The 23,377-nt window shown below is 40.4% G+C and overlaps 1 protein-coding gene across 2 annotated transcripts in view; it reads right to left on the bottom strand.

The window, feature by feature from the left end:
* Positions 1 to 14,570: 14,570 nt before the first annotated feature.
* The window catches only part of OGDHL (oxoglutarate dehydrogenase L), a gene marked incomplete at its 5' end in the record, with an annotated part of 53,073 nt that continues 44,266 nt past the window's right edge, over positions 14,571 to 23,377 (bottom strand). For both annotated transcript variants that reach the window (XM_082002147.1, XM_082002148.1), the window contains 6 exons: positions 14,571 to 14,980; positions 15,719 to 15,873; positions 16,512 to 16,675; positions 18,773 to 18,845; positions 19,464 to 19,589; positions 20,899 to 20,970. In XM_082002147.1, the coding sequence (XP_081858273.1) occupies positions 14,857 to 14,980; positions 15,719 to 15,873; positions 16,512 to 16,675; positions 18,773 to 18,845; positions 19,464 to 19,589; positions 20,899 to 20,970 (714 nt within the window). In that variant the 3' untranslated portion in view covers positions 14,571 to 14,856. The remainder of the gene's footprint in view (positions 14,981 to 15,718; positions 15,874 to 16,511; positions 16,676 to 18,772; positions 18,846 to 19,463; positions 19,590 to 20,898; positions 20,971 to 23,377) is intronic.

The raw sequence follows: 23,377 nt of genomic DNA, 5'->3' as shown, positions 1-23,377 counted from the left end.
GTCGCCCTGTAGTGAAGGGTCTGGATGTCGCACAGCTGGCGGGCGGCAAGGGGAGGTTCCAGCACCTGCGTTATGTGCGCGGCCAAGGAAAGACCTGGTCCGTAACTACGGCTCAGAAAGCACAAACACTTCCATCTTTTGTGTTCGCTAAAAGCAGCTTCTGTTATGCTGTGTGTATGTGTTCCTTTTCCAATTACACAAACCTCATTAAAAACAGCTTTGATTTACGAGTTTATGCTCGAATTTAGCTATAAAGCCAAGTACCTGGCACACAAAGTAACTTCTGTTGCTTACAGCTCACCTGTAATTCCCAGTAATTAAGATAACACAGGTGGCAGGTACCCCAGAGCGTGAGCGGTGCAGTGTGAGCTGCCTGGCAGCCCCAGTTCTGAACTGACTGGGCTGCACTGCCGGGAGTGATGCTGCAGGCCTTAAAATGGCCTCCCAGCAGATCCACCAGTGCAGCAGTGCTTCAGGGCATTACAGACTTACGTACCACTGGAGACGTTTACCACCCATACTCAAAGGTGCAATGACATCCAGAAAACAGAAATGTTTAAAGCAGCATAGTTATTTTGTTCAGATTTGTCATAAATGAAGGATTGCTATAGTCTATTTTCTGTTTATTAGGGACTGAGCAGAGTCATCATCACTGGAAGAATTCAAAAAACCTGTAGATGTGGCACTTTGGGACATGGTTTAGTGGGCATGGTGGTGTTGGGTTGATGGTTGGAATGATGATCTTAAAGGTCTTTTCCAACCTTAATGATTCTGTGAAACGGCTTGAGCCGTGAAATGTCTTAAGTTTTCCTCCATTCTAATGCCTTCCATCTATAAGAGGGTACATAATAAAAATTTCTGCCTAGCAAAGTCCATCTAAAGTTGCAAGATAAATCAAATTGAATACATTAGATCATAGACATACAAGTCAAATTTAGTGATTATAAAGGCTTGAGATCACATGGGTGCAATAAAAAGGAAAGATTAACTCAGTCGCAGCCAAATCAGTATTTGGTTGACACTGGAAGCTTACAAAGAGCATGAGTCAATACAATATATAGGCTACTGGCAACTCATGCTAATTCTCTTACTGGGGTGGTTAGATCATTGCAACGTACCCAACATGGACCAAGAGAGACCAGGCCTCAACCTAGGGAAACTAGTGCATGTCATGGCCAGCTGTCCCTCTTTAGGATGAATTTAAAGCTAGAAGTGCAGAGATTTCATCTCTTTCATCCATTTTGTAACTGAGAATTAAATAGACTGCCATTAGAATTTCCTAGAAAGCAAGGAGAGCTGTCTGATGAGGATGACAAAAAACCAGCAGAAGCAGAAAGCCTGCCACTTTATGAACCAGTAGTTTTTCAATAAGTTAAATTAAAATGCTGCAAACAGCTGCTGGTGGACACAGCTGGGTTAAATGTTTGAGCCATGCCTGTTTCGGTGAGGAAATGCCAACCCTTTGAAGTCATACAGCTACAGCGGAACTGGTACTTCTACCTGCCTTTACCTTTAAAAGATAGACCGAAATACCTGATGTATACTGGTCAGTATGCCATCTCAGCCTTGACACTTAACCTGTTAAAACCTGAAAAGAGTTTTTGTTTGACTATACACAAATCTGCTTTCGCCTCATAAAACAAGTCAAGGGAGTAAGATGAATTAAAAAAAATTAAATCTATGGCAGCCCAGGCAGAATCACGTGGCATTTCTGCATGGCTGTAATTGCATTATCAGCCAGTCCTCTTATTTCCCCAGTTCTTGTTAATTTACAACAACACTATACAATGTACCATAATAAACCCAAAAAGCACCTAATTCATCTAAACAAGATGCAGGTCGAGAGAGGATTTTGTCCCTTCTGTTTTGATTCTCAGCTTCACAAAATCTCAAGTCTTTAACATCCTGAGGAATTACTCTTTCAGCAGAAGTGAAATGAATTATGCGTCAATGAACAATTGGGTTATCAGGGTTGTTCACTTAATGTTCCAGCTGTTCTATACACCATCTTAATGTTTATTGGAGACTTCTTTTGAATTAGTCTTATTCAGTGGTACTTACAAATAAATACATTGCATTTCTTACAGCTGCTGTGCCAGTTAATAGCAAATACAAATACAGAATGAATTTCTTGCCTTTTACTGCTAGAAGTGACCGAGGGTGGAGGCTTCATTCAAAGGAGATCCATTAATGTAATAATAGTGAAGCCAGAGATTAAAGCCGATAGGATTTGTGGGGAGTTTTTTTACAGCACTTAACTACATTAACACCGTTACTTGCTCCTTGCCCTCACAAACGCCAAGACTTAGATATGCTCAGAGTTCACAGGGAACCAAACAAATACAGTACTGGTCACTGCTGCTTTGCCCTTTTCCAGCTGTCCTGCAGGTAGACGGACATCAGCTTATTCTGGAAGAGATACCATATGTATGTGGAACGCTGTAGAGCTGGTGGTCAGCGGGGAGACTGTATTTCACTACAACATCAATGACCTGGATATTGCTAAGTACAAAGTTTTATTCATTGCAGTCTCTCATTGAAAACACTTACATTTTGAAATGAGTGACTCCTAGGGCATAAACAGTCCAGGTTCCGTCAACATTAATACTTTCAAGCTCTGCACTTCTTTATATTTGAGGCAGTTTGAAGGGCACAGTCAGGAAGACAGGCTGGTTTGGGAGTTAAGGCCATGCTTGGCAGAGCACTGGTCAGAGCCTTCCTGCACGCACCAGCACACAATCACAAGAAAACCTGCGAGGTCTCATCCATAGAGATATAATAAAAAATTATCCTTTTGCTTTCAAAATAGCAAATATTTTTCTTTGCTTGGGCCTTAGTTTCTTCGGGGTTTTTTTGGATTACCCACCTCCCCCCAGCAAAAAAAAAAGTTTCAGTGCCTCACAGAGAGTAATTTTTTTAAATGATTTTTGCTGCAGGTGAGACAAGGAGTTCAGGGCTCAAGATTTCTCATGTCTTGTGCAAGTGGCTTCCAGAGAAAGGCTGAAAGCCACTGCTTCTCACCTCCCCGCTATTCAACAGCCTCTCTAGGGCTGGGGAGTTGTGGAGCAAAAGCAGAAAACTGACCAAGGATAGTGGTATCTCCAGCACCACAGCTTGGCTGGTTTCACCTTCCTGCAAGGAAGGCAGACAGGCCAGGAACTAGGAGGTTCCGGTTGGAAATTTCTTCCGACAAAATACGTCTTTTGTATCCCAATCCTACACAGTGACATACTGGCCCATAAGCCATTCTACTGTCTGCTGAACCACCTGCACTGTTGCATTTACTTTTTGCTCCGTTTCAACTCCAGATCAAAGTGGAATCAATCTCAGATTATACAGCTAACCAGGGCAGAGCCAAGCTGAGTCCAAGTACTGTGAAGGAGAATGCACAGGAATATAGGTGCTAGGATAAGGAGTAGAAATGTAAAATAAGAATAAATTTACTTGCATATACTTTGTAAGTCATGTTTTTTTCCTTTAGGAGGTGAAGGCAAGTTGGATCTACTTTGTGAAGAAGCCAGAAAAGCAGTGTTAAATGCTTACCGATTTACAGGGACACATTCTCTTTTACCCTGGTTTTCTGTCAGGCAATTTACTTGCATTACAAACATCAACGAACATCAACGGAAATGCCCCAGGCAGACAAACTCGCCAGTGTGACTAGTTTAGTTTTTGAGAAGAAGTTTTAGTTTTACTGTGTTCAATGCCCTCTGTAACATCACCATGAGGACATTTCTGACATACCTGCAGGTTAGAACGACAGCAGTTTTGTAGGAAGATATTAAGCCTTAATAGATCAACTTTAGCTGAAATAAATGCAAACAAGCTCTGAGGAACACAAGACTTCAGCTCTGAAAGAGAACTGTAAATGAAGCAAACTTCAAGACAAGTATGGGTTGAGAACAACTGCTCTGACTTTGCTTTAGAGTAGCATTATGACCAAAGTGTGAAAGACCAGAGACAGATGAGAAAATATTTTTAATATGACAGTGAGATATCTTCCAGCAAGATAAAAAAAAAAGCTCCATCAGACATTTTGAACACAGCTCACTAGAACGCATAAAGAGATCTCAGGCCCGGTTATTGTACTTTTGTTACAGAAGGGAAAAATAAATACAAATTTGAAGTAGCCTTTTCAGTTTGGTACCCGTCCCCCAAACACTACCTGCGATTAGTTGCCATGGCACTGGCAGGCAGCTGGATATTTGAAGGCACTGTAGTAGCCACTTTGTCCAAGGCATTTCATTTTTTTATATGTTAAATAACCACTTTTTTCCTCAAAGTTGCCCTCATTTTTAAGGACATTATATGCCCCACAGATAATCATGGCCATTTGAGAACTGAACCTAGCCTGCAAGTCCTCGCTACAATGACTTTCATCCAGACTAAAGTCAAATCAGGAGGAAGAAAACAGCAGCAGCAAATTACTCCAGTAGTAGCACCAACTAAATTGCTGTGCAGCTTTTATGGTTTGACTAATTGTCTCATTAAGACAGATTTCTGATCACTGAAATGGATCTCAAGTATTTTTAATCACTGAAAAAAACATACCACTAAGAGCCTCTCTCCCTCCTATCCTTGGCACTATTTGCAATGGAAAACACACAAAGGCTCCTGTTGATTGGAGCCCCGCTGCTGCACAGTTGGCAGTCAAACGGTACTAATGGCACGATAACACAATATAACTAAAATAGTTTTCCTTTTACAGTAACAATCTCTTATAACATGATTAAGCTCTATCGTGCGTTTCCTTGTGTTTTGCAAAGGGCTCAAGAAAAATTGTCAATTTTTCTAGTAATTTTTTCAAAAAGGGAAGAAAACTAAAAAATCATTAGCTATCAAGGAACAAATTAACAACACTGGATACATTAAAAAAAGATGAAAACAACTGCACCAAGCACAGGCTGCACAGCAGCACAGTTGTGTGGCACCCAGTCCAGTCCCCCTTGCAGAACACACCTCCAAAGACTGAGTTTGTCACATTTAATGGCAGACACTTTATTGAAGCACTTAGCTTAGGAACCGGCTTGCCCTAGGCTACCTCTGATGGAGAGAGGCATCTCCACAGAGCAATTCAGATCTCTATTGAGTATAGACTGTAGGATCTCTGGGCTCCTAATTTACGTACTTTTTTGGTGTTTGGTTTCAAACAAGAGAGATGAAGCTTCTTCCTCATACGAGGAGCACATTTTGAAAGGAGCAAGCTGGCATTATCCAACATGCTACTGACATGATCTTTACACTCTCAGCAAAGAAGAAGATTTTGCTCTTGGCCATCACTCCCCGTGGTTGCACAACGCATACATTGCAACAAGACATCCCCCCTTACAAGAGTTGCAGGTGTTTATCCGATACATTATCATATTAAAGACAGCAGCCACTTAATTTTCAAGTAGCTTATTCTCAGAAGCCTAATGCAAAAGTGACACAGCTATTGCTAGAAGAGATGTACACATTCATGGTGGCCAGCCTGATCAAAAGAACCTGCAAAGGCCTAGGAGCTCTTGTGTGGAGATGGAAGTGATGCATGGGAAGGAAATCCCTCCATACAAATACTCAAGAAGAGTTGAAAAGATCCATTTTATTCTCAGATACGTTTTGCTTGTTTTAAAGTGACTGTACAATAGTAATCATCAACTTCCTATGAGTGCACTTCTGATCATGTACTTGGAAAAATAAAGCAACGTACAGCTGATATCAGCACAATTCTCAGAAAAGAGTTTAAACTTCATTAGAGGAAAAAAGTTGAATTATTTTAATAGCTGAGGTTTTTTTAAATAAAAAATATCAACATGACTATTCATCGTTAAATTTCCTTCCTGTCATTTTGGATATTGGTCATCCAGTAACATGATATTAAACATGGCAGCACTAGGAACTTCTATGCATCATTTTTACATACTAAGAGAAAGTCTGTGACAAATTCACTTGGCAGTCTGTAGGAAATCACGTCTCCATCTCCTGAAATGAAGAGGACAGCTTTGAGTCACAGAGATCTTGTGTTCCATAAAACATTTTTCAGTTCTCCAGTAGAAAGTGCTGTACAACCAGCTGCATGGCACTCCACAATTACTGCAGGGAAGTGCTTTATTCCAGTAAACTCTTTCCTTAAATAATTTCTTTTTTCAGCTTAAAAGAGAGGGAACAAGGTGATACTCCTGTTTTTAACAGTTGCTTTAAGCTGTCCAGATTTCTTTTGGTTATTTTAAGGCATTTTTCTTTAAAATATTGAGAACATTCCCTATCAATGGCCACCTGTGTTATGAGTGGAAAAGAGCCCAAGAGAATACACGCAGGATTCTTCTGCTCTGTAAAGGCACACATTTACAAGACTCATAACTCAGTATAAGCTCATCCAAGTGAGAGACAAGATGCATTACTAATTTCAAATTAATTTGAAATGTGGTCATTTACTTGCTACAACTTTCAGTTTTGATCAATTTTGTAAGGCAGTTTTAAAAAAAGCTGGGGTTCTGCACCCACACACAGGCACTACTCAGACATAAATATTTGCTCACCTACACATGTGTATGTAAATGTACCCAGGAAGGCATCCACCAAGGTTGTATAAAGTACAGCCAGAAACATTTCAAATTAGTCGTCTGTGTCATAGGTTTTGGAATTAATTTTGGGGAACGGAATATGCTGCAGAGATCTCTCTTTACTTCCCTTTGGGCTTTGTTACAGAGACAGGTACCACAAAGTTACAAACTTCTGCATAAATCTGTTGAGCTCATGATCTGCACAATATTGTGCTCACTACAAAAAATACAATTTTACTGATAAATCTCATGAGGGGCCTGAGGGCTGTGACAAAGGCCTAAGAAAAAAAAAGAAAAAAACTCATAATTCATGTAGCATGTCCCTAATTTTTTGAATGCATGTAAATATTAGAACAGTGATAATGAAGAGAAGGAAAAATATTAGAATTTTTTTCCTGACACTCCCTGCAGAAGTGTTTATGTGTAGTCATATACTGATGTGCATACTCAGATATATTTTCCTGAAGCCTGTAGAATTTTGTCTAAGCAAGAGCTTGAGAATGTGTGTGTAAATAAATTAAAGAATGTCTGTTTTATAATGAGAAGGGTGTATTGTGGTATAAATATTGCAGAGTACATTAAATAAACATGGTCACGTATGACCAGGTATCTACTAAATGAGCACATCACAGGAGAAGTTAATTAGATAAGAGTGTAACTAGGAACCGTTTAGAATCATCAGAGATTAAGTTGCTTTATTTCTGTTTACCTTTCCTTCTGAATAGGCAGTAGGTTGTTGCAATGAAGAGTCCCAAAGCAACACGAAGCTTCAGCTGTTTATCAACTCTAAGACAGTAGAGTTTTGCCAACAAAAGTTTGAAGTTCTGATAAACCACAGATTTCCCTCAAAGTAATTTTGTGCAAAATATGCTGGCACAAAACAGTATTTAAGATGTAAAGGTGCAAAATATTTATGGTTCTTTTGATATCTTAAGCTGCTCAGGGGAAGGAAGAAGACTTAAATGGTGTACTTTATGTATACGTATTTCTCTCATATATGGCACCCCCAAAAAAATTATACACAGACTTCTTCAGAACTGATTGTTAGTGTCAGAGACCAATACCCCAGGAGTAACATATAACTTTACCATATTAATAAGATTTTTCTAGATTTGAAGAGCTATTGTGTTTCACTCCACATGCAAAAACATTAATTCTGATGGAATTTGATTTTGCTTGGGCCATGAATTCATGAAGAAAACTGTCCACTATTCTTCCTACACAACATAATCAACATTGCAAACACTGTTTAGGTAAGAATATGTTTGTGCAAACCACTCTAGCACAAAGTCCAACCAATGAAGAATGATTTAATCACATAAAATTCTTGAAAGCAAGACAAAGCCAATCCCTTTAAATTACTTAAGTACTGCTTAAACCCTGTAATTAATATATAGTAATAAATATTTCACCCTTAACAAGCCTATTGGAAGCAGTTTGTTAAACATTTATTTCTAGTCACAGGGAATTACGTATGATCATTTTATTGTGTTCTGTATCAGACAATTTTATTTTACCCTCTTTATTTTATCCACAGCAGTGGAGACACTCATTTGGCAAAAGATACTCTTTCCTCAAATGCGGAGAAACATACTCTTTCTTCAAATGTGTTTTGCTTTTTACTAATTAAGTTTACCCTTGCAAAGTCCTGGCCAGCACACAGTGACTGTTCAGATTTACTTGACGGCCTCTCCTGTGGGATTGACTTACTACAGATACGGGAGCTTTACTGGAAACCCCAGCAAGATTACCTAAGGCGTCACTACAGAAGTAACCTCGCAACCTGGGCAAAGTCATTTTGGGAGACTAGAGAGAAGAACTGAGGTCTCCTCTGTGGCACAGCCAAGCCCCAGACAAAGAATACCAGGAGTATGTTTTCATGCACCTTCTAACATTGACCTCCACTTTTTCCTCTACCCCGGGTAGCACTGCAGGTACAGGGCGAAATCTGTGAGCGCATTACCTTCAGCCAATGTTATCCCACTGCAAGGCCAACTGAAATGCCGTCACTTAAAACACTAGTGAAACAAACCCATTGTACTGATAGTGTCTAATGTCAATTCAAGGGAAATAATCGAGAGCCAAGCTGAGCTCTTACGCAGAGCTTCTTCACTTGTGAAAGTCCGAGCACACCCTCCATCCTGAAGCGGGGAGAACATAAAGCTGGCTGGGCACAACATGGCCAGAGAGTTTCTCTGCACTCCTTTATGAGAGTACCAGAATTTATGGGCTATTGAATAGGAAGTAAAGATTTCTGCAACAGAAATCATATTTCGGTGTTTCATGCAACATCTTTCAGTGATGACTACAATTGTTTTCCCCTCTAAACAAATTAGATCTCCATTTGCCATTAATGACTGCATCACTTAAATATCACAAAGGAACCGCCTGGTGCGCTTATTAATAATTGAAAACTTTGAAGAACTCTGTGAAACATTTTCAATCAAAGCTAATAAATCTCTAAAATATTCTTTTTCCTGAATAATTTTTCCTTTTGGGGAATAGGCTACATTTTAAATAATGGCATTAAGAAAAGCACAGTCTGAAATAAGAGTTGAGAAGTATCTAAAATGAGAAGTGGTTTCAACAGTTTAAAAAAACCCCGCAAGAATTAAAAAAGAGGCAACATTCATCCGTTTCCTTCTTGCTAGCATACTGAATTTCTATTTCAGTCTTCATACTGTTTCCTGATACCTTACACTGCTGATTAAGAAAATGTACCTGCTTAATTTCTGTCCTTGTTCTGCATAAACGTGAAGAACAACTTTCAATAATTATTTTTTAATCAGTAGAGTCCATCAAATCAAGACTCCTATTGCTACACAATTTGACTTTGCAGAACTACTAAATGGCCGAAGGGAACAAAAAAGCATCCCAACCTTTTTGATCAGAGCTAACAGAAATCTTGAATGCTTTTTGCCATTTAAAGCTTCATGTTGAACTTATTCCGTTCAGTAACATTTACTACCCAAGAAGAAGGCAGAAAGATACATGCAAAATCACCCTCATCTGTGGAGATTTTTTGTGTGTGATTTAATGGTCCATATTTTCATCAGCAGAGCAAGGTTGTATGACAGGTACTGATCAAAGCTCTGAGACCTGCAATCTTGTCCACAGGACATGGGAAGAGCAGCGGTCCAGTGCCTGTCCCTCCCAGCAGGCCTCGCCTGGGGATGATGGCTGCAGCCTGGCAAAAGGCAGGCTTCACCTCCACCCAGGCAAGGACAAGGGATTTTTAAAGGGTTTGTTTGGTGTTATTGTGGTTTTGGTTTTGTTTTAAACAAAACATGCATTTCTCTACCGTCTTTCATTCAAAGGTTTCCTCACCTTTTCCAGACAAACCTCACTGCGCTTGCACCGCAAGAGGCAGTATTTTACATCCTAAGCAGCTTTTGCCAGTAGTTGGCATCAGAAATCCCCAGCCACACAGTGAGTTTTCCTCTAGGCCTTGGAGCCCTCAGAAGCTCTGATAATAATTCAAAGGACAGTGTTCCCTTCCCCCCAAGGGCAGGATGAGGCACCTAGTTCCCACCAGCCAGGTCTCTTACCTGCCTGTTAGAAGTGCCTGCAGTTGGAAGCCTGCAGCCCCCCTTCCCTCCTGAGCCTTCCGTAGCAGCCTCCTTCACCATAGCTAAACTCCATAACTCTTGTCCTCCCTACAGCAGGGATGAGCAAAAACAGCCAGCAATGCCCCACAGAGACCCACTGCAGGTCAGAGATCTAGCCACAGTCCTCCACAAGGGTGAAGGTATGTGAAGTATTTAGGGAGTGATGCAAAGGAGATAGATATGGGCCAGCTGGGACCAAACCCTGGCCTTTAACCAGTTAACCACAGGCAGCTGGCTTGGCTACCCCCCCCAGAGGCTGGTCCCATCATCCATAATTAAGTAGTCACCTGGGCTGGGTAACTCATTAGCCTGGCAGGTGCGCTGGCAGACCCCCACGGCCCAGCACCAACCTGAGCAGTTGCCTTACACGATTAAAACATACTGAATTCACCAAACCAACACGCACGACAGTAACAGAGTTTTCTCCCCTCCATCCTTGACCCAACTTGTTACTTCACAAAGGTATTTCATCTGCTTTTAGGGATTTTCTGGCTTTACATGATTTTTGAGTGTGCCTCTATTTCATGTTTTAAACAATGTTCAAAGTCATCTGTGCCACTGGCAAAAAGCTAGACTGAGCGACAATAGCCTATGACACCTGCGTAAAGTTAACAGCTATCAAACAGACTGAATTTTCAGACACATGTACACGTGTGTGTGTAGAGCACAGGTTCCCAAGTTTTCATTTTATCAGCAGCAGTGGTTATTTCCAACTCCGTATCAGAGGCAGCTGGTCTGCTATTTGTGAACCAAGGTAAGAGCTACTAGAGCTCTTAAGACAGCAGCCAGAGGGTGCAGCCAAGGGGTTCTTCAAGGAAAAAAAAAAAAACAAACAACAAAAAAGAAACAAACACCAGCCCCCCAACACACACACTTCCATCTACTCAGTTCAAACAATGCACACACATTCCTGTTTCCTGTATAGTCTCACACATTAATTTTTACCTTCTAGGACAAGCAGAATGGTCCCCTTTTGGAGAACAGGTTACTCCTCTGCTCTAGCTGACTGACTCCAACTGTACCATGGGTAGAGTGAAGGTTTCCACCAAGCACACCCCTGCTGCTAGCGCGGTTCATCAGGTAGCTACTAGGAAACAAAAATAATTCTATGACAGAAGTTGTTTGTCTTAGCAAGTCATTTGCTGTTGAGGGTATGCATGATGTGTTCTCTCACCCGCAAATACGATGAAGTCAATTGATTCTAACATTCACTGTTTCTTCTTTCTGAGTTACAAAGCTGTGATTTGAATTTCAGTGCAGGCTACTTGCAGAAGAAGCTTATATAATACTTCAGTCCTTTCCAAACACTCTACAAAGATTAATTGATTGCTATTTAGAGTGTAAAAAGTATTTAACTTGTCAGCTAGTTCCAACAAAGTATTTGTTTTCTGTGAAATCAGATTCTTAACCTGGTTTAAAGCTGCCATTACAGAAACTTGCATTCATTGTTGATAATGCACCTATTTAATGTGCATCGATTTAAGAACTCTCTGTAATAGTTTTTTATTTGAGGGGCCTTGTTGAAGAAAAGCAGCAGAATTGTGCAAATAAGTATAATCTATTTAGCAATTTATAATGATTTAGTACCTTTTGAACATTTATTATCTGACAGTGCAGGCAACAGGAAAAGTAATTCAATAGAAACATATGTTGAGCCAACATGTTTAGAGAAATTAATTCCAGTGTTTAGAAATTACAGAAGTTAATTCCAGTCTAGTTCCAGTATTTTAAAAATTCTACTTGAAATGGAAATGTGTTCACCTATTAGTTTAAAAAATTAGAATAGAATAAAATAAAATAATGTAATATAACCTCAATGCTATTACTACTTTTAACCCAATGGTTTTGAATAATTATCTTTTTCTAGTCCAAACGCTGTCTCTCTCACTGCTACTGTATTTTAATAAGCCACTATTGAGGAAACAAACAGAAAATAGAAAAATGATCTGCCGTAGCACTTTTATGAATGGGATGCTAATACCAGCACTCAAAGGAGAAACTGTCAAAAAGAACAGCCATAACAGATAATTTTGTTCTTACATATTTTTATTTTATTGGGTGTTTTACATTCTTTGATGGAATTTTCATGCAACTATTATGCCACAATCTATGATACACAATGAAAATGGAAACCCTGTCATTTACCACTTACATTTCTATGTTAATTTTGTTTTCTACCTCTGCATATACTGTGGCATAAGTGCATTTATCATATCTCATGCAGCACTGACCTGCCTTATGCAAACGGAGAATACAATAAACAGTGCCAGCAATATTTAGCTGCACTCGATTCTTGCCACAGAAACAAGCATTCATAAAAGCATTAAAATACTTTAGGTGATGGTTACTGCATATCAGCTTAATGTCTTGAGCTATAGAAATGGACAGGAGACAATCTTTGCTGCCGTCAACTGCAGTACTTTCCAAGTTCATTAGGTTTCAAAAGACTGAATTAGCTTCACTGTTTCAATGAGAGAAAAAGCTCAAGGCAACCAGCCTGATTTAAAAGGATGCTACTGAGTTTCAGGAACATTAGACTAAGTTTGGTTCTGGATCCCATGGTAAGTACCCTGCCACCCCAATTCTATGCTCTGACAAAAGGATTATTATTTTCACCATCATGTTGTCTCCCAGCCAAATAAAGGGACAGCATAAAGCACACATCCCTTTTTGGTAACCTGCTTGGATGAGTAGTACTTGATCATAGCTAAAAGGTTTTAATACAGCTTTTTATTTTGATGAGACAAGAAGCTTTCCAGCATCATCTAACTCGTTTTTGAATCAGGCATAAATTGTCAAGCCTTATGTCACAGCCAACACAGCAGCAGCAGGGTAAAACTTACTGCCAAGAACACAACTATGTCCCAGGAGCACACTCAGGACAGGGAGCTAGAGATGGGGGTGAAGTCTCATCTATGTGTTTTCCAGTCACTTGTTATGATGTACCAAAGTGGCTGCTCAGCAGCTGCAGGCACTGCAGGGGCACAGGGCCCTTGTGCAGCTCATTACTGCTTCCTGCTTCAACACAGGCATGGCCATTCCTCTGCATCCTACTGCACCACTCACTCTGTTAACTGAGCAGTTCCCTCTGCCTGCCAGCGTGAAGAAGAAAAGTCTCCCGCCACTACATAGTCTAGTGTTGCAGAAACCTGCAGTCACAAGGTTCACCCAGGCCCAAGCTCTCCTGAGGCAGAGGGAACAGGACTTCTGACAACACTAGTTCTTATATTAAGAGGGGAGAGGAAAGCTCTGCCTGCCTGCCTTCTAGCACTGCGGAGGAAGCACAGGCAGCAGCACTCTGAAACCACCCTGCTGCGCAGGGCCTCCCAGGAAGCCAAGCGCTACCTTCGGAGAAGAGAAGCAACCCCTGCTGTTCCCTCCCCTCCAACACCGGCTGTACATCAGCTGCCTTACAGAGAGCCAGCTCTTGGAGGCGGTTCACTTTTATGTGCGTACTGAAAGTACATGGCAATTGATATCCTAATTGACAAGTAAATACAAGGGACCAAAAAAAAAAAAAAAATCAATTACTACCTGTACAAAACCACAGCACGTGCCTTTGGTCAATCAGCAACTGTTGCTTGCCCACTTTCCTCTTAGAATAAAAAAGGGTGACTAAATCACAAATTGCCACTTCAGAGTTGAATTAGTATCAGCAAGGAGATGTAAGGCAGAGATCAGCACTGGACAAAGGAGAGAACCCACTACTTGTTGCACAACCATGGGTTTCCCATCCAAACACAATCTTTTTACAGGTGCTACCGGGTCAAAGAAAAGCAGATCCTAGTAGTTGGGTGAGAGAAAGAGTGTTCATCCAAAATGAGGATGTTCACAGGACCCCACGATTCCCACAGAGCATCAAGGCAGGCAGCCCAGGGAGTGGGAGCAATTGGTGCTGTCACCTCTTATTTCTGAAGTCATTGAAATGGTGAACTCTCCTGCTGATGACCCACGGCTCTGTCAGCTGTGGTCTTGTGTAGACTTCCTCCCTCCTCAGCTACCCCCAACAAGTCTTTCTCAGTCCCTTTTTTTCCCCGCCTTCATCACCCTCCTCCACCTTATATCTAAGTGGTCCACACCACTTTTTTTATCACCCATAGTTTAGCAACTTCGTAATATGACTCCCTATTTCCAGCCTCCTCCTCACATCACCAGGCTACCTTACCATCTCCTTCCAACAACCACAGCCAGTACATTTCTCTACGGAAGTCATCTATCAGCTCTCTGCTTTTCAGTTTCTTTACTCCTCTCCAATATATCTAAAAATAACGTCAACCATTCTCCTTGTAACAACGCATCTTGTTTCCCTAGCAGCTCCCAAACATACCTTTCTTTTTCAGGGATGTGCATAACTATGATGTTGTCCCTGCCTGCTCTGCTTACTTACAGTAATTAGACAGTGCCACAGACTGAGGTTGGAGCCTCACTGAGCTAGTAGACACTGCATCCTTGGACAGCAGACTCTTGTTGTGCCAAAGACGTCCCAATCTAAATAGACAAGTGACAAAAAATGGTGGAAGGTAAGTTGGAATTTTTTTTTTTTCCTTACAAACCCTGCAAGGTGCAGATTAATGAAGTCAGCTGCTGGATCGTTTTATCTGGTAAAGCAAAAATACATCATTTCCAGTGGTCTTCCCACTTTCATTTCCTCTTTTGGATGCAGTGATTTGGAGACTACCAGTCAGAGATGGGTCAGTACCCTGCAGTTAGAATGTCTTTCCCTCAAAGGCCTCCAGGTTGAAAGCTGTATCCAGGAACCTTCTGAGCGACACCAGATGCGTGTTCTTGTTGCCTGTGGCAGCTGCAGCAGCAGGCTCTCGGCCAACATACCTTTGTGACAAAAAGAATTGGGCAGACAAATGAGGTGAGAAGAGAGACTATTTTGACACTAACAAGCATGAGAACATGCTGCTAAATGCATTCAAGTCATCTTGGCAGATTTGGACATTTAATCATCAATCTTTCTTAAATAAAAATCAATCTAAATTGCACCTTCTGGTCAGCTTCCCCCTCTTTTTCCCCTCCCATCAATATGAAGCTGTGTCTTCTCCCCATCCCTCCCAGGGCTGCCAGCTACACTGTCTCATAATTAGATAACTTGCTTTTGGCAATGAAGACTCTCATTCCTCTGATAGCTGCACAGTCAGATCTGAGAGTCAATAACCTAAAGTAAATGCAAAGGCATCTGGACTGAGCTCTTACAACAACTGTTTCCTCCAGAAACCTAATAGTTGGAGTGAAATTCTTTAAAAAAATGACAGAATCTTAGACAACAAGAGTGAAAAATCCAGGAGAGCTAAGTGCTGTGCTAAGTGGCAATAAATATAGATCTAGTTGCTACTGCTTTTCTTTGCAAACTACAAGGAAGAGCAAGATATGCATGATGTATTTGAGAAATAGTAATCTCGACTTTCCCCTTCTTCACCCATGAACCCAAACTCAGAGGTTTTTATTTGTGAAGAACCTGACTTCCCCATGAATAACATCCTCAAATCAAAAACAATTTTAAAAGGGAAAAAAAACCCCAAAACCCCCAAGCAAATCTAAAACCAAACAAATCAGCTGTACCATATAGGTCGAGTGTGGTTCACAATAGTGCGGAAACGAGGTTTGACATAATCATAATATCCACTGTTTTTGTGTTCCTCCTGACACCAAAGTAGATCAGCACCTGGATACTTCTCAAGTTCTTCTTTCAGCAGGTCAAAGGGGAATGGTGAGATCTGGAAAGAGAGGGTAATAACTGGCAAAGCTTTCTCTTACATGGTGTTAGCCCATAGTAGGAAAGCCTTTTACCTATTGGGTATTACAACCAATGATTGCAATTAACCATTTAGTACCTAATATAATTGCTATATGTTCTTTAAAGTGAGTCATAGTTCTTTAATTGATTTCATGCTGGCAGAAATGAATACACACATATTTTATAGTTGCACCAGTATGAACAGAAGTAGGTCATAGTCCAGACCTCAGACTTCACTAGAAAAACTATAGGAATGCAACTGTGACAATACAAGTCCTTAATTAGCAAATGACAATATAGCTGCAAAGTGTACTATTCGCAATATTTAAACCTAGCAGATTGGATATACAAATGTAAGGTGCCATCATATCGTAACCTTTACTTTGTTATGTTGTTCTGTAAAAGTCATCAAGCTTTCTGGATCTCATTGGCCAGTATACTATTGATGTGTTCCTTCTCCACAAGGCCATGAAGGATTACATAATGTCTTGTAAGATGCAAAGTGCTATAAAAATGCTATCACTATCCTTTCTGGTAAGTGATATTTATTAAAAGCATAGGAACCCCTTGCTGAAAGTCTCCCCAAGGATCCTGTCTTCTGAAGATCAGGCAGCTCACCTGTTCAAGTCTGGTTATAGCTACTTGTTTCTCCAGGTCTTGATTCTTTCTCTCTTTCACAAGATCATAGTACACTTTTCCTGTGCAGAAAATCACTCGCTTGACCTCATGTGGTGCATGAGCTGCCAGCCCATTCTCAGGAATCATGCGTTGGAAAGTGGTACCTAGTTAGAGCACAAATTAGAAAAGTGCTCCCAGTGGAGCTGACATTAAAGCACAAGAAACAGTCTTTTACTGAGCAAGCAGCAGGTTGCAATGGTGATGGGGTTCTGCTGCCTCTCTACTCCTACTTTTCAGACTCGTAATTCTGCTGAAGTGACTTTCAGCAGTTTATTTTCAAGAAGTTAAAAGATTCTCAATGATCCACTCTTTCACACTTCATAAACAGAAGCATATTAACAGTGGATTCTTTTTCAGCTTTGTGTTGTGCATTACACATTTAATTTTAAATTGTTTGCATAGCTCATCTTTGCTTACAGTTTTTTTCAGGTGGTTTTTTCAGAGAATTACCCGCAATATTGCTTCTTCTTTCCAAGATGATCTCAACCATGTAACATTAATATAGGTTTAGAAAATTTTAGAACAATTTTATATAAAAGCATAGCACATATTCATATTGCAACTAAACCTGGCAAATGCAGAAATATTTACACAAGCACACACTTTACTGCCATATATTTATGTGACTTAAAGCTCTGTTTGAGAACTAAAACAGCATTAGCCAAAGGAAGAGTTAGCATAGTCCTGAGCCATATGTATTAGTGATAAGATACAATTTCAGATGCATATCCTCACTGCTAGATATCTTTTCCCCTGTGATATCATCTCCCAGGAGAACAATTTGCTTGAGATACATGAAACTGGAAGAGGGACTTGATGGTCTAAAAGATCCTTTTCTTTGCTCTCTTATATGATTGATTAGAACTCTTCCCACATTAACCAACTGCAAGGTAGCAGACAGTGGCACGACCTCCCAGTCTGAATCAGCACACCCACTTACCAGGAGAATAAACTCCTGTTTGAACCATTTATCTTGGCGGGGAGCGGGGGAAGCAGCAGCACAAACATATGAAAGAGGAACTGATTTATGTTAGAATTATCCTGTCTCACTGAACAGCAGAATTCATCATTAAAAAAGACTGAATCTGCACTTCATTACGTCATCTGGAGTCAGTGTTCCTCTCCTTCTCAGCTTTCCATTAAAAATCAGAGCAAAGAGTTAGCTGAGAGTCAGCAATACTTTACTACTTGCTGTCCTCTTCAGCAGGAACATGAAAGTATGTCAGAATTCAATGTTAATTAGGAGTTTGGCCAGTGCTGAGGGTTAGCCTGAAGTAGAGGGGACTCAGAGGGGGACTCCCAAGTGAGAAATCACAATCCCTACAGAATATCTAATCTGACTCATTCTACAAAGCTTTTCAAGAGTAATCAAAAATAGCAGATGTCTTTGCTTAAGAAGCAAACTTTACTCACCTACAAAAAGGAGACAATGCAATATTTAAGTATGTATATACACTGTAACTTGCTTTTAAAAAACTGAGCAGTTACTCTTTTCTGACAGCAGTGAAGACACCCGCTAAAACTGGAGACAGACCACCACAGCTATGCACGCTCTCTCACTCTGAACAATCTCTTTAATCACTCACTCACTACATTTCACTGCATTTCCTCTTGCCACTCTAACATGTTCTAAGCAGTGCATGGCGAGACATTTTTGGTATTACCTCTGCAGTGGCTACATATCTCTTGGTGCTGATGGCATGCCAACAGCAGCTAGGGCGGTAGCCTGCAGCTCTGAACTCACTGATCTCACTTTAGATCACTGGTGTGACACGGCAGCTCCAGAGCTGAGTATTGTAAGAAGAAACGGGCCCTTCATTCTTCCAAATGGGCACAGTGTGATTACAACCTATCCCTCACATCTGGGGGGGCAGTACAAAGAGCAATTCAATTTTTACATGGAAAAAAAAAAAAAGAATGGAGGGACCTAAGAGCCTATTGAGGGGACCATGCCTGCAGAGAGGGGAATGCACTTTAAGGTTAATGGTTCGTTACAAGATAAGCCTGTTGAAGTTAAGAACCTATATTTGAAAGCAGACTTTACAGCAGAAGCCCATGCTAGATCTCACTACAACAGCTCCACAGAAATTACACCAATGGAAAAGGCAAACTCTCCAGAGCCGACAGATTCTCTTCTTCACAGTCTGACATGCGACTTGGTATAGCTAATTATTTATCCACAATACTTTAAGGTGACCTACCAGACACCATTTCATCAAAACTGGATTTAGCTTCTGGATGCCTCAGCAGTGACTTGGGTGTCAAAATAATCAGCTGTAAGACAGAAATTTTTCCAACACTTAGGAGCTGCTTTACCTACATTATTACATGCAGTATTTGTAGCACTGTTCATACAAAACCCACAAACTGAATATGCTATAAGTCAAATTAATGTGAATAGTAAATACAGTAAATTATTTTTTCCTGTTTTGAAAGTCTAGGAAGTTTCAAAATTATTCAAAAGATTTGGGTAGTTCACTCCCTTTAAAGGTTCTCAAAAAACATTGCTTATGTTTCTCTTTGAAAACAAAATCAAATCACAGGCTATGAACCAGTAAAACATCCAACAGTTGTATCTTAGATTTTTGAAGTTCCAGCAAATAGACATGTATATTATAGATATGCAACCTGTTAGCTACATAGTGTCTTGATAAGCTCATCTGAAGTTCCGCACAGCCACAGGGAAGTCAAGCTGAAAATCAAGTTTTAGAATTGTAGTAAGTCAGAGCTGAGTTTCATTCCATCAAATCAGCAGCTTCAACCTGTGTTCAATTAAGGTTCTTCAGGAACAATTCTTGTTCTTTTCAGCAGTATGTCATACACAAAAAAAGACCCCTCTTCATGTGAGCGTTAATATACCTATAATAATCAAGTCCATCACAGTAACTTTACCGGTTTTCTGAATGGCAGCAAGATCTGCCTTCTCAGGACGTGAAAGTAATTGGCTGGAGTTGAACAATTCACCACAATCCAGTTGCATTCATACAGCTGGGAAACTTCAAACTGCTCACTGAACTCCTGAGAGAGACATTAAAGGCATTAGAAAAATGTCTAAAAGATCAGAAAAAAAGGCTTGAAAGCCATCCTTCTATTTCTGGCTCTCAGCAACTCCCTCAAAAACCTTAATTAGCAGATCTCTGCTGAGATTATATTAGCAGCTAGGGAAGCAGCCCCACAAATCATGCTCTTCTGTTTCTATTCCTTCATAAAAATGTATGCAAGCAAAGGCAAAAGCTTCCATTAATTTCAGCAAGCTGGGAAGTCCAGGAAGGAAGGGTGAGGAGGACTACGACTTCAGTGGATGGAAGACACAAAATAGAACCCCTTTGAAAGAATCTTAAAACTATAATTAATTTTTTGAGTGTATAGTTAACTCTCCCATTTTTTGGTAGGTGTCCTGTCCTCTTATACTATTTTAATACATAAATTTCCTAAGTTTTATATTTATGTATTTTACAAATATAGTTTTTTTTTAATCCATATCTATCTACATATATATTAGGTAAGCATATATATAGGTATAGGTACAATAATCTCATTACGGATTGGTACAGCATCTAACATGATTTCCTGGTCCATGGTTTGAGTTCCTACCTTCTATGATGAAACGTATAACTTGCTTACGTGCAACTGACTGTTTAAATGTAGTCAATCAAACAGGTCTTTATTCTGACAGTACGCTGACAAAAATCACTTTTAGATAAGGAGGGACATGGCTTTGGAACTATCATTGCCCCAAGGGTAAGAAACTCAGGGCCAAAACTGAAACATCCATTTTATTTTGTTTGTGGGTTTTGTTTTTTTTTTAATTGGTGGGCTTTTCAATTTCTTAGGAAATCTGCAGTGGAGAAGTGGATGCCCAGTATCCTGTAGAGCTATGTACTTTATCTGTAGAAATGAATGACCAGTATATGAAGGCCTTCACTGAATCAAATTTAGAAGTTGCTTATTTTCATGCTCCCAGCAGTACAATTTAGCTCCACTGCAAAAAGCCAGGAGTAGTCTCACTTGGCCTCTTTTAGAAATTAGCTAGAGACACCTATTTGCAATACGCACGGCAATATACACAAGCAGAATCATGGCCCTGAGTAACATCCATAAAAAGATCATGCTGCCAGAGATTAATTGTATATGACCTCAGCTTTGAAATGAAGCAGCACATAGTGCATACTTCCATTATTTTTACTGGGATCAAGTTAATGTTACACCAACTCTTGAAGCTAAATCTTAACCCACTATACCTAGCTAAAAGGATGCTTCTTACAAAAAAATATCCCCGAGACATGAAAAACAAGAAAAGGACATGGCCTTTGACAAATCTACTTACTGGATAAGCATCGGAATCATCATTGCTCATCTGCAGAAACCTCTCAGGCCTGGCTGATGAATGCTCTGGACCCTGGTAAAGGTATCATTTAAAACAACATTAAAAAGCCAAATCAGCAGTTAGACATCAGCCTAGGTCACTCACTGCATAAGTACCTCCTGGCACCAGGCTGCATGCCTGCCCCCCCAGTCAAAATAATCAACAGCAGCAGCGATAGAGGAGAGGACACACCGCAGGACTGGAATTCTTTGTCTTCCATAAACTGTTTTCATAGGAGAAGGTTAGTTTTACATGGATTTCCAATGCTTTTACCAGCTGCAAGTGATTTCTAGCCTCAGTATTGCTGCACAATGAAAACCAGTGAAAGGGCAGTAGGTCCATGTGGGCGCAAGAACGACCTTGCTAATGCAGGGCAAAAAGAGCAGGAGGAATGTCAGGAGGAGAAATGCCACGTGCCTCAGTGTACTGCAGTGACTCACACTTTGGGCCAAACCACACTTGCATGCTGAACACGAGGAAACACAAAGTTTACTGCTGCTTATCTTTGCTGTATTAGCAACACAACAAGCAGACTCAGGATCTCTCTCGTACCATTGTTCACTGTTTGGTACAGGACAAAATAACCTAGATGAATGCTTCAGCTAAAATGGATCAAAACACATGTATACACTATCTGCCAAACTAACCTATGATTAATTTCTGTCTCCTCAGGAGGTACTTTACATTCTGTCAAAGTACTGAACACTCACATCCACTGTCTCACTAGCAGTACCCAAGGTAATTTCTTTCTGTGCACAAACATTGTTAGATCCATTTTACACTAGCAAAACGTGCATGCTGGTCACAGACAATATCAGGAATAAGGAATGTAACAGCATCTATTACCTTCTCTCTCATGCTCCTGTTTATAAAGGATGAGAGAAAGCTGTGTATGAGAATGCAGTGTGCTTTTTTTACTTATTGCTAATGCTGGCAGCCTTTGCTTGATCAAGTGACAATTACCATTAGGAAGGACTTTCATTTTGGAGACAGTTGTGAGGTATTTTAACACAAAGACATAAACTATTACACATCTCAAATCTCTCCATGGCTTCTACGATAACGATGTTCATAACGAGCTTTTTTCTTTATATGGCCAACTCTCATCATAACTTCCTCTGTTGAAACCTTAATGTATGATCTTCAAAATCACTCATTATTGTGACAGTTGTGATGATGTGTTCAACACATCATCCTCCCTGCTTCCAAGCACAGGATTCACTATTCCATGGACTACAGGAATCCAAAGGGAAAAAAGCTCCAGTGGGAACAAAGGAGTAACACAAAGCCAGGAACTGTGCCTTGCATACTCTTTGGAAGTCTGTCTACACTTTTGAGGTGCCAAATAATCTGGTCATAAACAGGTAAGGGCTTCAGGACAAGAAGCAAAGCTGTGCAAAACCACGGTGTGCTGTAACGGTCCAATACTGCAGTACCTCTGGCATATACATCTATTTGCTGTAAATTAAATCCTACACTAAGTACAACCGGTACATGTACAAACGTAGTGCTTCACAAGCACACTGAATTCAGTACGCTGGAAACAGAGATGTTACTAGCCAGCAATTACAGGAGAGACACGCAAGGCTTCCCTAACATACACACATACACTGCCCCGGCAACAATCTCAATCCAGAGCCTCAATGTTCACATCCATCATTGATTTCTCTGCTGACACTGCCAGTCAGATCGCCAGCAACGGCTGTGTGGGATGGGGCAGGGTTTATTTCTACCGTGACCACCTATCCAGTGAGACCTATACTGAACCCATTAGCTACTTTCAGATGAGTCCCCAAGGAGCCATTAGGCAGCAGAGTCTTTCAATCACAGCCAACTTGCCTGTGAATTCCTGACCTAGAGGTGAAGGGATCCATATCCCATTACGAATCCTTCCCCAAATCATTTTGTCCCCAACACTGTAGTTATAGAGAGAATAACACTCTGGTAATGGAAAGCTCCTCTGGGGAGGTAACAGATTTCAACAGCCTGGTGGGATTCTTAAATATTCCGAGAACACCTGACACTAGTAGCAAAATAAGAACGTTTCAGAAGATCTGGGCAAATCTTAACTGCCAAGTGGCTAAGAGAAAAGAAAGATTAACTGTATTGTTAGTAGCAGAGAACCAGCTCCCTTCAGCTGAGTGCTTCCCTGCAGAGGACCACATCTCCTGCTGAGGGCACATTTGGGCTGTCCCTCAGGATTCATTTAAAAAAAAAAATTATCAAAACTCTTGTGAACAGCATCAGACCCTTTATTTTTTACAGACAAATGCGTATGGAATGTCATTCATAAGATATGAATGCACCCCAGTATATCAGGACAGGATTATAATTGAATGGAAATAAACTAAATTGTTTGTGAGAATGGAAATGAGGCAGTTTGCAGTGAAAGGGTCTAGAGCATTTACACAGATGGAGATTGCCACTGTGGCACTTACTA

This window comes from Phaethon aethereus (genome assembly GCF_964289735.1).
Source record: "Phaethon aethereus genome assembly, chromosome: 7".
NCBI classification, from domain to species: domain Eukaryota; kingdom Metazoa; phylum Chordata; class Aves; order Phaethontiformes; family Phaethontidae; genus Phaethon; species Phaethon aethereus.
The sequence above is the reverse complement of the archived record's forward strand: the minus strand, read 5'-3'. Positions and strand labels throughout refer to the sequence as shown.